The 13,466-nt window shown below is 45.7% G+C and overlaps 1 protein-coding gene across 1 annotated transcript in view; it reads right to left on the bottom strand.

The window, feature by feature from the left end:
- Nucleotides 1–43: 43 nt before the first annotated feature.
- The window catches only part of LOC119394274 (programmed cell death 6-interacting protein), a 33,063-nt gene continuing 19,640 nt past the window's right edge, over nucleotides 44–13,466 (bottom strand). The window contains exons 12-16 of the mRNA XM_037661556.2: nucleotides 10,445–10,593; nucleotides 8,688–8,819; nucleotides 7,500–7,656; nucleotides 6,493–6,744; nucleotides 44–648 (exon numbers count right to left, since the gene is read on the bottom strand). Of these exons, the coding sequence (XP_037517484.1) occupies nucleotides 560–648; nucleotides 6,493–6,744; nucleotides 7,500–7,656; nucleotides 8,688–8,819; nucleotides 10,445–10,593 (779 nt within the window). The 3' untranslated portion in view covers nucleotides 44–559. The remainder of the gene's footprint in view (nucleotides 649–6,492; nucleotides 6,745–7,499; nucleotides 7,657–8,687; nucleotides 8,820–10,444; nucleotides 10,594–13,466) is intronic.

Here is a 13,466-nt window from a genome sequence, read left to right as displayed (position 1 = left end):
CAACCAAAGTGTCCAAGTTTTTCAGAAATGAATACAGAACGCAAACTGTGAAGTGACAATTTTGGCTGTCACTCTTTATTAAATCACAAGGCATAATTACACTGAATCAGCAGGCAACGAAAGCACAATTCCAACACAAGGACGGGAGAACAATTTCAAACCAAGTGTACAGCCTTAAGTTGATCTGAGATGATTTCATTGTTGATCACATTAACAGCAGTCGATACTTTCAAAAAAGTGAAAGCGATGTATACATAGGGCCCTCAGACGCATGAAGAAAACAAAACAAAAAAGCCTTTCAACTAAGGTATAACAATCATCCCCACTTTCGTTAAAAACTGCACCAATTAAGCATTTCAGGCATTCAACAGTGTTTTTCATTGCCAATATCGAAGCTCACTTTGGCCACAACAGATAAAAAGCAGGCTGCAAAGTAAAACACCAGTGACAGATCTGTTAGTAGCAACAATATGCAAAGAAAATAAAACAAGCATACAGTGTTAACCACAACTGTGCAATCTAATCTATTCTCTTGGCTGCTGCAGAACTGGAATGATGTTCATTGTGGCTGCCGTGGGTAAGGATACGCTGGATACTGGTGCTGGGCGGGTGGATACTGTGGATACGGCTGGTACTGTTGGGGAACAGCTGAAAAGAGAAGGCATTATGCTCGTTAGATGAACGCTGGGTTATCACATCCGAGAACCACGGTCGGATTACACCAGCAACATAGTAGTAGAGTAAACAGATTTTGATCACCTGGGGTTCTCTAATGTGCACTTAAATCTTGGAACGTGGGCACTTTCACAATTTAACCCCAAGAAATGCGGCCATCGTGGCTGGTTACGCTTGTTACTAAAACGAAATCCACATTTCAGCGAGGCGGCAGAAGCTTTACTCTTTTGTCATTGTAAGGATTGGGGCTTGGTCAACTTAACACATAAATGAATAATAATAATAATTAGGTGTGTGCGAATACCGAATAGTAAGTCTCGAATCGAATACCGAATCGAATTAAGAAAAAAAAGCCGAATATCGAATAACAAGTTCATTTAAAAGAAGCACGAATGCTTACAAATTCTCATGCAAAAAAGCAGCTGTTGTACGTGATCTGAGGTCAACTTCTCCCTCCGGGCCATAATAATGTTACCAGCCGTCGAAAACAACTTTTCACTTGGTACACTTGTTGCGGGAATGCCCATGGATTTCATGGCCATCTTGCACAATCCTGGGAAGTGCTGCTTGCCCGTTTCTTTCTACAATGCTAGAGGGTCTTGGTCCTTGCTGCAAGTGGGCTCTCGAAGGTACTGCTTAAACTCCTTGATGTTGGCTGTTTCGGTGGAGTGTCTTCTTTTTGATGACGCTGCCAGCTTCTCAATGCTGTCCCAGATACTGCTGACACGCTCCTTGTGAGCTGTAGTTGTCGACGCTTCGACATAGTCACTTAATTCTTCTTCTGGAGGGAGCTGCAACTCAGTTCTTGCAAGCTCGAAGAGCCTTGTTTCCTGGAATGTTTTAGTAAAGAAGACGTTCTTAAACCTTGGGTCACAGGCGGTTGCCAGCACATACTCCTTTTGCTTGTCCTGCCCTGGAAACCTTGTCCTCATGCTTTTCAGCAAATTTCTAGCAAACTCAGATGTGTCATCATCGGCTGCAATACAGTCTTTCATAACCATCTGTGTTCCATACAAAAACGGTACCACTGACCACAAAGTTGCATATTTGTGGCCACTAAGATCTTTGGTCGCCGATGCGATTGGTTCAAGAGCTTTGACTAGTCCAGCCACAGCTTTCCACTCCTGTGGTGCCAGGTTGGGCACAGTTGTCTCAGGTGGCCAGCTCCAAACAGATGGCTTCCTTCAGCTGCACAAGACGTGAGAGCATATCGTGCTCACTATTCCACCTTGTTTCCACGTCTTGAATAAGTTCCAGAACTGAGAGCTCCATTCATCGCTGGCAGTCCTTCAGTCTTGCCGCAGCTTGGGCACTGTGTTTGTAATGGCCAACAATTGCACGAAACTTCTTGAGAATGGCAGGCACTCCTGCTGTTTCTTCCTTGGCATCTTTTATAGCTAGTTGCAGTGTATGGCCCATACACTGCATTGGGATGCAAGAAATACCCCTAAGGGCCACACGAAAGTTTTGTGCATTGTTCGTCACCACATGGACTGGCACTTTCTGCAGTGGCAGCTCCCAGTCATCCATCATTGCTTGCAGGTGCTCCAGGATGTTGCAAGCAGTGTGGCTCTCGGTCATGCTCCGGCTTTCCAACGCAAAGTTTCTGATCTCGAAGTTGGAGGTTAAATAGTGGCAGGTGAGGCTGATATAACTCTGGTTAGACCTCGACGTCCACATGTCACTTGTCAACGAGATCGACTCTACGCCTTCCTGGAAGTCCGCGTGGATTCTCTCCTTCACAACCATGACTGTGTCTCGGTACAACTCCGAGATGATTGTCCTTGAAAACATAGTGCGGCTGGGTATCTTGTACAAAGGCTCCATGTGGTTCATCAGCTCTTTGAAACCCCGATTTTCGACACAGCTGTAAGGCTGGAGGTCGAGTGCCAGCATTCGGGAAATCCTTGTGGTTATCGCCGTTCTCTTGCGCTGGGATAGGTCCTTGCCCGACTTCAACGCACTTTTGATGAGCGGCAGTGCTCCGTCTGGTCGTCCTTGCTTACCGCTGTCTCTCATGAACACAATGTGCAAAGAAAAATCCTTGTTCTTGAGATGATTCGCAAGTGGCGTCGTCGTACTCGATGGCGTGCGAAGTTTCATGTCACAGCTTTTGCACGTTGCCTCTTGGGCCGAGTTCTGTATGAAATGTTTCCAAATGGCACTTTTCATTCGTTCACTCATGTCACACCTGACCGGCAGAACCGTCGGACGACGTTTTCTGGCAGCTCGCGCAGATACAGTTCGGTAGCAGGACACATCGGCGTGGTTTCCGATTGCGAGGGACTTGGTGGTTTCGGATTGCCCGGAGAAATGACGCAAACGGCCAAATGGCGCAGAGCTAGCGGTTGGGTTGGATTGGATTTGATTTGTGGCCCCACCCTTTGTAACGGGCAGGCATCAACTGATGCCCTGGCCTAGAGGACTAAACAATGAAATTAAATTTAAAAATGAAAAAGTTAAAAAGCGCATGCAGGAGTGGTTACACACGCATTAACTAACCACCACTGACTATGAATATGTTCATAAGAAAAGCTTCGACGAGTCAACGGAGAAGTTAAACAAGCGCCACCTCCATCCCGTTTGCGAAAGTAGAAGAGAAATTGGGTGGCTCTGCGGCCAAGAGGTGGTGCGAGTGCAGCCCGGCCAGCTGAGTGGTGGACAACTGTACGCTGAACTTGGGACCTAAGCTGTTGTGTGCGCGTCTCCTGCCTTTGTCGCGTGCGGCTTTTATTGATTCAGTTTTTTCTTTTTCCTTTTTTGAGGCCACGACACTGAGCGTGTTCCCCCTTTGCAAAGGGGCAGGCCACCACAACATCATCATGATCGGCCGTGCAGCCACGCGACGCAACCAATGCTGCACGCCAGTAATGTTCTCTGTGGCAGCCGTGGTGCGTGGTTTTGCGGTTCGTAATGGCGCGTTTTCGTTTTGTGCTCACGAACTGCAGTCTGAGATTCCTCCCAAGTGTATCTACAACTGTTGCATGTGTAGGAAGTGAGACATAGTGCAGCCTGTGCGAGCGATGCAAGCAAAAGGCTGTCTTAGTTGAGTTTCGCGGCTCGGCTGTGTCACGACCACAATTTAATCTGCGTGCTCTCAGGCTCATGACATTCAAACTTTGTGTAGTTTTGAACAGACTGTGCAGTCTCAAAGTATTGTATGTGTTTCACCCGCCAACTAAACAGACTCGCCGAATATATAGAATATTAGAGTAACCGAATACTTCATATTCGATTCGCGAATCGAACTATTCGACAAGTTGGAATTCGATTCGTATATTCGAGTATTCGCACACCCCTAATAATAATTGTTGGGGTTGAACGTCCCAAAACCACGATATGATTACGAGGGATGCCGCAGTGGAGGGCTCTGGAAATTTTGACCACCTGGGGTTCTTTAACGTGCAGCTAAATCTAAGTAAACAGGCCTCAAGCATTTTCGTCTACATCGAAAATGCGGCCGCCGCGGCCGGGATTCAATCCCGCGACCTCTGGGTCAGCAGTCGAGCACCATAACCACTAGACCACTGTGGCAGGTAACACATAAATGAAGAACAGCTAGTAATAATTTTTAAAATAATGGAAGGTACAGAGTGGTGTCCCAGAGCAAGAGCCAGTAAGTGGACCTCCAGTCTGGTATAGTACACAAGATTATTAAGCAGCAGGGTAGGAAACAGCATGACAAAGAATGCGTGTTGTGCATGCTATATCAATTATGAATAGCCTAAAATGACTCCAACAATACAAAAAAAAAGCAATGCAAAGGGGGCTATTTATTCATGAATGACTAGTATCACACAAAGCATAATAATGCAAAACTAAACAACCAATCCTTATTATGAGTCAGCAGGACACAACATAGCACAACCGCAAATCCAATGAAGTATTTTTTTGAGGATAAAACAAAAAGTCTGGAAAATTGTGTACAATGGATTAGAAAAAAGGAAATTACTAGGGGTGAGCAACTGTTCGAACTTTCGAATATTTTTCGAATAGTGGTTGCTATTCGATTCGATCCGCACCAGAATTTGACTACTCGAAGTATTTGAACTTCTAGAATGTAAATACAGTCAACGTCAGATTTTTCGGACACCCTAGGGACCGCAATATCGTCTGAAAAAAAAAAAAAAACAAATTCATGCTTTTTTCTCCCGCTCAAGCGGTCAAATCGCCACAACCACGTGGCGATTTCGCCACGTGGCTGTGGCGAAATCGTGGCAAGATCGTGGCTGTGCCAGTCAAATCGCCACAGACTCGAAGGGAGCATGCCTTTGTCCGCCACATCAGTTGGGCCTCAACAGAAGTTGAAGGGGAGGAGAGGTTGAGGAAATAGAGTCTTTTCCTTTCACATGTAAAGTGTCGACACCACATTGATTGCACCAAATCATGTAATTAAATACAAATCGGCCTCTGAATTGCCTCATTCTTGATAAGGCAACTAGGGACCACCACCCCTCCAGCGCTTCACCAACCTAGACAAAAGAGATGCTTTCATGTAGCTATCTCATAAGGATATGCTTAGGGGTCCTCTGCAACTTTTTTCCTGTAGTTTTGCTTCCAAGTATTAAAAAAATATTCGACAACTATGCGAAGAATATTCGATTCTGTTCACACTCGCATTTTAATATTCGAATTCCCTTCGCACTTAAAATTTTGCTATTCACACAGCTCTATAAATTACTTTTTCTCAGTCTTTGGGAACACTACACCTAGCTGGACCTCTTTCAGCCACTTTTGGCAGTAGGTACGACGATGTCAACATTAAAGCCGGGCTGTAACTACTACTACTACTGTAACTAATTGCACACTACCAGCAATGGCTTATGATGGCTAACTGTTGGCTATGTGATGTTATAAAAGCAATGTTATCTTCATTTACCGTATTTACTCGATTCTACCGTGCCCTCAATTGTAACGCGCACCTGTTTTCCGCGCACCAAAAAAAAAAAAGAAAAAAGTAATACATCGATTGTAACGCGCACCCATTTTTTTGTGAGAGTAAAGAACAAAAAAGTCCGTAGGAGTCAAACTTCGCACATTCATAAGAACAAGTATTTGGGTTTTAAAGAACTAAAGTTTCAAAAAAGTAAAACACAAAGTCAAAAAGCGGGCCTTGCCGCTAAAACTGTCACCACTACGGCGGCGATACGAGTCGCGTAATGGATCAGTCCTCGTCGCTGTCAACGCTCTTTGATTTCGGAAAACCGGCCCTGCCTTGGTCCACTGAAACCTTTTCGTGAAGCTTTGCTGTAAAAAATCGTCTGCTTCTATTTGCGCCAGTCTCGCATGCACGTTGCGGGAACTCCGAACGACCGTGATGCGGCCCGATTTCCGCCCATCTCAACACATGTAATAACTATTCTTTTAAATGCTGCATCGTGGTGCACTCGTCGAGTATTTGGAGTCGGCACTTCCATGCCGTCGATGCGAACGCAGAACGGGATGACAATCTCCTCAGCACACGTACGAACTGAAACAATAATGGCAGAAATGGCCAAGGCGCGTAGGAGGCGGCCATTTTGAAATGCCGATGGCAATACGATAACAGAGTTTTTTTTTTTTGGTACTCGATTCTAACGCGCATGCGATTTTTGGACACGTTTTACCAGAAAAAAAGTGCACGTTAGATTCGAGTAAATACGGTAATTTCTATTCAATGGTTCAGCTGGCTACCAATTTTTATTTCTCTTTCTGTTCATCCATAGCTTTTGTTCACTGGGTGCAATCCAATTTGTAAAGGCAGAAGTTTCAGCATATTTCAGACTGGAGTAATGGAACTGGAGTAAGTTTCTTTAAATGTAACACGAGAAAGCTCACCCCCGCCTCCAGGGTAAGCCGGCTGTGCGTAAGGGTTGTAGACGGTGGGCATGGGCACAGCCGGGTAGGGCGTGTAGCCCGGGTACTGTGGATACCCTGGGTATGCCACCTGGGGCTGCGGCATCCCTTGAGGACCATGCAGTGGGTAGGGCGGTGCCCCGGCACCTCCCCCGCCCATAGTCGCAGAGCTGCTGGTTGTCACTGGCGGAGGGGGCCGCGGAGGCGGCGTCTTGCTGACTGCAGATCCACCGGCTGGGAATCACAACAGTAAAGAGTTAGCAAAAACGCAGAGCTGTCGAAAATGTTGCTAAGAGGAAAGTAATCATCAACATCATACTGTCCGTATACTTCCCCAGCTGATTGGGATTTCAACAAACATCTTACAAACTTAGCGATTGCATCACTTGTTCTCGGTACCAAGTGCAGTTCAGCTGCACATGAGTGCGTGATTTGTCTTGGGTCAATTGCAACCACCTCACTCTCAAGGCCTGAGTAGTTTTTTCAAGCAGGGTCCCATAAGGCTTGGTCAGAGCCATGGCAACTACGTAGTTCCAAGCTACATGAAATTTAAGATTAGTGAGGTCCAAGTTATCAATATTTAAATGCACCTTACACTGCTCTCACATTGCATTGCACCATTTGCACAAGACAGTGTATGCCACTAACCAGCACTTATGTAAATGCGTGGAAGCACAAAATGTGCATGTCTGCATGCTATCAATTGCAATGTACAGTGTGTGGGCAACTACTACATATAATAAAAATACATAGCAATCCTATACATATACATACTACACATATAGGTAATTACAAACACACACACACACACACACACACAATAAGCCCTATCTTTCCGATTTTCAATATTACCACTGGATAACTATGGCAAGCTGACTAAACTGATCACATGGAGACAATAGGAAGTAATTACCCACCCAATACCAAATCCCTCAAGTGCGTAGTCCAAAAATTCTGAAAGGCAAAGAAGAGTGTACTTTGTGGCCTACCATACGACGGTGGTGTAGGGGCAGTCTGTGCAGGCTTGTTGACAATCGACTGCTGCAGGTGCTTCATCAATTCTTCCTTCTCAGTTTTCCGAGCAAAGCAGAAATCACTGATCTTGTTTTGGAAGGCGAGCAGGATTTGGGTGAGGTCATTGTAGAACTGCAAATAAAGAAGAAAAGGCAGGTGCTCAGCAGCTGAATAAAAGAACCCACCTGCACTTCGTGGAGAGACGAAACGGTTGCATCACTGTGAACACAGTAGAGTTGAATGACAGGTTAGAAGACTGTTACGTACTTGAAATGGTCAGCAGACCTCAAAGACAAAATGTAACAACCATGTGCTACGAATTAATTTAGCGAGACGCTTCTCTTATACTCGATATCTACTAGCTTTATTCCGCCTTCTGAGCCTGTAGCTCAGTTCGCGGGATTTAAATGGAGAATTGCTTACTCCAGGACGAAAATGCCTTGGGAAGCTCTTTAAAACTTTCATATTCAAAAAGAAGCATGATTTCTTACAGAATGCTGATTGGAAGTAACTAATGTCAGGTTATGCTCGTTTTCAATTCAGAAGATAATTTTTCACTGGCTGTTCTCCATATTGTTACCATCGCTGCAAAGTTGCTATCGACTTCCGACTGATATTCATTATCAGAATTGTCACTTTGCTGAAGCAACACTGAACTCCATGTTTGCAAGTTTGGCACAATTTGAGAGTTCCTGCCTCCAGACAGTCTCAAGTTTGTGGGTGCACTCCTCATTACACGCTCCTCACTTTGCTTTCAACGAAAATGAAATGGCGCCACCTACAAAATAAGCATCCCACCACCGTTCATTAGAGAGAGGGTAGCACATGTTCTGCTTCAGTTAAACGACATGTCACTTGTATCCTGCTCTTCAATACAGTGAGACATTTGTGTGTCCGAAGAGAAACTGTCGTTGCAAAGGCGGTGCCACGATTTGATGGTGGAGAATGACGTTATTGCATCGATAACATGGCCTCCGAGATAGCTAGTAGAATTGACAGTTGTTAACAGCAAAAACAATGGTGACTCCTTTTTCTTCACAATAATTGGAATTGTGCTGGACGCAAGGGAAGTTTTGAATACACCAGAGAGAAGGAGAGTCGAGAGCTAACTCAGTACTTGACCCAAACTAACCAAAGAAAGTACTAAAAGACAGTAAACAAACCTTGGTGCCTTCTTCCAAGTTGGCAGTCAACTCCATGTACATGTCATGGGCAGCGGCAAGATCCTTCAGGACATCTTCGCGATTGTTTCCACCACTTCCTTGCTTCTCCTGACAGAACTCGGCATTTGCAGCCTAGGAAGAGAAATTTACGTCATTTGGCACAGTGAACACAGGTCCTGCGTAGACCGGACAAGAGTGCAATTCACTTGTAACACAAGAGTAAACTGACACTACATAGCTTTAGTACATCTATACACATACTGCTAATTGCAAAGTGCCGGCTTCACAAACACACAAGTTCAAAAACTCGGCACAGACACATCGGCATGTACATATTGCGACGCAAACTTCTTTTTCTATTTTATGTAATCAGCCATTACACACGTAACCACTGCCTTGCGCAAATTGCACCCGAATGTCTGGGAACGTTCCTAATTATTTTCGAATCTTCCGATAAGATTGTGCGCCCAACGCAAACGATTAGACTTTATTCTGGAACTAACCCGGCCAACAATCGTAAGGCTGGAATCTTCGATGCCACATGTATAAATGTCGACACACTTTACTGCTGATCAGATTATCTGACGACTGACAAATGTTGTTGCACTGTGAGCGTCATTCTTTTTCTGGGCAAAAATTCGCCCAATAAAGAATTTTATCTTTACTGGCTGCGATTGCTTTTTTTCACTGTCACGACCTCGTGACAATATCTCACAGCGCTCTTTGCACTTTTGACTCTTCACTCAGTGTCGGGAACGCTGTTGGCCACAAACAATGACAGCAGGGGTGCAACAGTTGAAATAGGATTTGGAGCAATTTTTGGAGCAGCAAAATGTTGCTTTTGGAGCACGAAAATCCGAGTTCAGAACAGATTACGGAAAAAAAAGAACCTCAATTTTTTAGCATGAAATACCAAATTTAGAGCAGTGTAACAAAGAAGGCTTAATTTTAAGAAAGAAAACAAAAATACGTACAAACCAATCAACATAAACTAACTCATGAACAGTACACGTGAGCACTGCTATTTCAATAAAAGCATTGTGTTGAACCACCCCAGGGTACAAATAACAATGTCCACATTAGCATTTGCAGAGCATGTCAAATAATCTGGCAGTAAAAAAAAATGGCATACGTTTTTGTTTATTGTTTCTCAGTGCCCCTGAAACGTCATAGACCACTCTGAATGATTGCCAGTAATTTTATAGACGTCAGCGATCATACTAATACTTGCAATTATACAGCATGTGCATGCATGAGTAATTAAAGAACGAGAAGTGCTGTGCCCCGTCACAGCTAGCACTAATAGCTCTTCTAAATCATAGTACACTTTTTTGCAAGGCACCAGTGCACTGAGGCAAAAGGAGCTTAAAAAGTGCTCTGCATGCGATAGAACAAGGCCCGTAAATTTTGAAAGCGCTGTCCTTCTTTCTTTTGCTTCGCGATAGGGTTAAGGTTAAGGTTATGGTCTGCGTATCTGGACTGTATTGGATAATGATGCCCAAACAGCAGGTGGCCCATGCAGCCTCCATTTTTTGCTAAAAAGCACAATTGAGAAAATTTTGAAACTGGTTGGGCATTTTGGCACAGCGTGGCGCAATTTCAACGAATTTCATGGTTTTGGCTTAGCTTGGCGCAGAAATAAGGAATTGTATCAAATTGGCGCAATTGGCTCAGCTGTTGCAACCCTGTGATTGTATCCCCCGCAAGTGGTCGACTGAGGACAACACGCTAGTTTGCATGTTCCTAAAAAAACTCACCTGAATGCTTTGTACAACTTGCTGCTCTTTGGCAATGCTCTCCGACACCTGCTTCTGGAGTGGACCATATGCTTCCCCAAGCATCTCCACAGAGAGAGCCTGCTCGTTGATCGAGCCGTCCTGAGTCAGGGCAGCCAGGAACTTTGGCTCTGCAGCATTAGGCAACAACAACAAATTTAATTCTGGAGCTTCATGTGCCACAACCATGATCTATTGAAGCATATCGTAGTGGAGTACTTTAAATTTATTTATGACCACCCGGGGTTATCTAAAGAGGTCATGAACCACCCCTCGGGCTTGCTGACAAAACACATCCTGCAGAAAGCAGACACTGCAATGAACAGCTCAGCTAAATCTTTGCGGTCATGCGCGGAAGGAGAGTTGAAGAAACTAAGCGCAAAGTTACCATTTTCTCAAGCATGCTCTCTTCACACAGAGGCCCATCCTCATTCTCTTTGGTAGGCGGGGTGTCTGCTGTTTCACGTCAAACAACAGATGGCATGCTGCTGACCAACAGCCGACATGAACCAAGAGCGGAATTGGGATAAGATGAGATTCTTGCCACGGGGTGCCAGCGCCATACTCCATGGTGTGCTAACATTACACAGTGAGCTACAATTGCGCTCCTGAATCGCAGCGGGAGAGAGCAATCACATTTCCCAGTGATGCTACCGAGGACTTCTGATTTGGAGCAATTTTTGGAGCAGCAAAATTTCCGTTTTGGAGCACTTTGGAGCAGCAAAATTTTCATCTTGGAGCACTTTGGAGCAGATAATTTTGCATCTGGGAGCACTTTGGAGCAGCGAATTTTACATCCTGGAGTGCAATACAGAAGCATATTGCATTAACATTCAAGCACCTGAGTATTATTATGGGGCTCTTATGAAGGCTAGAAATATTTCGATTCATTGCAAATCTCATGGAAAAAATCATGTCAGGAGCATAAGCGTGCACACAGGGGGGGCGCTCCCCCCCCCCAGTCATCTAAGAGGGGGGAGGGGGGGCAAAATCTTCCCCGTACATTGACCCTTGCGATAGCAATTATATGGTCACTCTCGGCGGATTTTTGCCGTCGCCGTTGCCGTAAATTTCCGTATAAAGTCCAAATTAATAACATCGCGCATTCTAGCCGCGGGTAAAAGCTCGCGAGCGCTGGCGACGAACGCGGCTGAAGCGGAGATTAAACTAGCCGGCCGTCTGTCTCCGCCGCACAGACAGCGCATGAGATAACATCTTCCCCCTTGCGGGCCTGCCGTCGATTGCTTATCAAACAGAGAGGAAACGCCCCGCCCGTCTTTCGTAAGGAGACATGAAGGGACGCCAGGGGAGCGGAAGGGGGGACCGCATCGTTCGAAGGGCGCAGTCGCTTGCGCGCGCGCTATCTCAAGGCATCAGGAGACGGCTCGTAAACTTGCTGTGCTCTCAACGCTTACTTCGCGTTTAGAGAACTCAGAGCAAGAAAACGCTTCGGTTCCTGGAGGGGCCATATTCCCTTACACCAGCGTTTTGTTGAGTTACGCGAGATCGGATCCAAAAGAGTTAGCTGCTAGCCTTACTTCGTTTAACAATACAATTTCTTGGTATCGCATTCATTGATTCGCCCTTAAGCGAAACTGAGTTCTTTTAACCGTCAGCTATTGACCCCCGAAAGCGAGGGGCGGACGTGTAACATGGCGTAGCCGCTTCACTGTGGGTCGTCAGCGACGGGCCCGCTACTGACAGCTGCGCATTTGCGGCTGCTCCGACCAGGAGATATGACTTTACTAATGAGATGACATTTTTTAAAAAGGAAGCAAAAAAATTCGAATTGGAACCCTAGCACGTGAGCTCGAAAGGGCAGGGCCTTTTAGGGGGTATTTACCGCAGAGTGATTACAAACTCGGCCATGCTGGCGGAAGGAATTACGAAAAAGCTGTTCTGGATGAAGATTCATGGATAAAGTATATCTGAGGAAAAGTGTCAACGCGTTTCCACCGTTCGCGTGCTCTTCCATAAACGCGAAGCAAGGAAAATTCGATATTGTCCCATATATCTACTGCGAGCGATCCCAGATTTCATTCCGCGATGTCCGGAAACAGACGTGACAGACATTTTAGCGGCACTCGTGTAGTTATTACTGAACATTGTTCCTTACGTGCCGTGCGACGCTTGAAACGAGCTATCAGCAGCGTTTCTGAAACAGACGACGTCCGCCGATGAATCGGCGTCGCACTTTCTCGCTACCGATAGGCCTAGACGTCACGAGCCTCAGCGGAGAGCGCGTTTTGCTGTCGAGCCGACTTGCAGAACAGAAGCTGCGTCGGCACCGTGCATGGCATCGTGGCTTACTCTGAACGCACGCGCGAGCGCTATTTATTCAGCGGAATAATTCTTGGTCCATGATTGCGACTTTATTGGCAGCCCCAAGATCGAGCTGCACATGTTCTGACGCGCCGGCGGTGCGATTGCCGGTGATAGACGCCCCCAAACCCGAGACTTTGGCGCAGTTTGGCGCAAATTTCGTCGATATTATCAGGATGGTGCAGTAAATACAATTTGGCGCACTTTGGTGCAGTTGGCGCAGGAGTGGAATCACTGATTTCCTCACGTGCACTAAAGGTCAGGACGCGTGCTGACGTAACTTCTTTCCCCTGTGCCATCTCTCCCTGCGTAGCTTCTAGCGTGCTCGTCGGGATGAGAGAACAGAAGTGCAAAGCACGCGACAAAAGTTCAGGACCATTTCAACATGCACCTAAGTACACGGGACTTCCCGAATTTCACTCCAATTTACATGCGGCCACAGTGGCTGGCAATGGAACTCGCATCTTTGTTCTTAACAGCAACACAGCTGACACTTAGTCGCTAATCTACCATGACGGGTGATATAGACAACAGGATCATACAGTGGCTGGGAACATGATCATGCAAACAGGTGTTGCCCATATACAGAAGTGGAGGAAAAAAGTTGCGCAGTCAACATTCATAATAATTAACAGTGTAAGCAAACAGCTGAATGCTTCCAGAAAGCTATTCACTTCATTAT

The sequence above is a fragment of the Rhipicephalus sanguineus genome, chromosome 5, assembly GCF_013339695.2.
Source record: "Rhipicephalus sanguineus isolate Rsan-2018 chromosome 5, BIME_Rsan_1.4, whole genome shotgun sequence".
NCBI lineage: Eukaryota > Metazoa > Arthropoda > Arachnida > Ixodida > Ixodidae > Rhipicephalus > Rhipicephalus sanguineus.
Note: the sequence above shows the minus strand (reverse complement) of the source record. Positions and strands in the feature narration are given on the sequence as shown.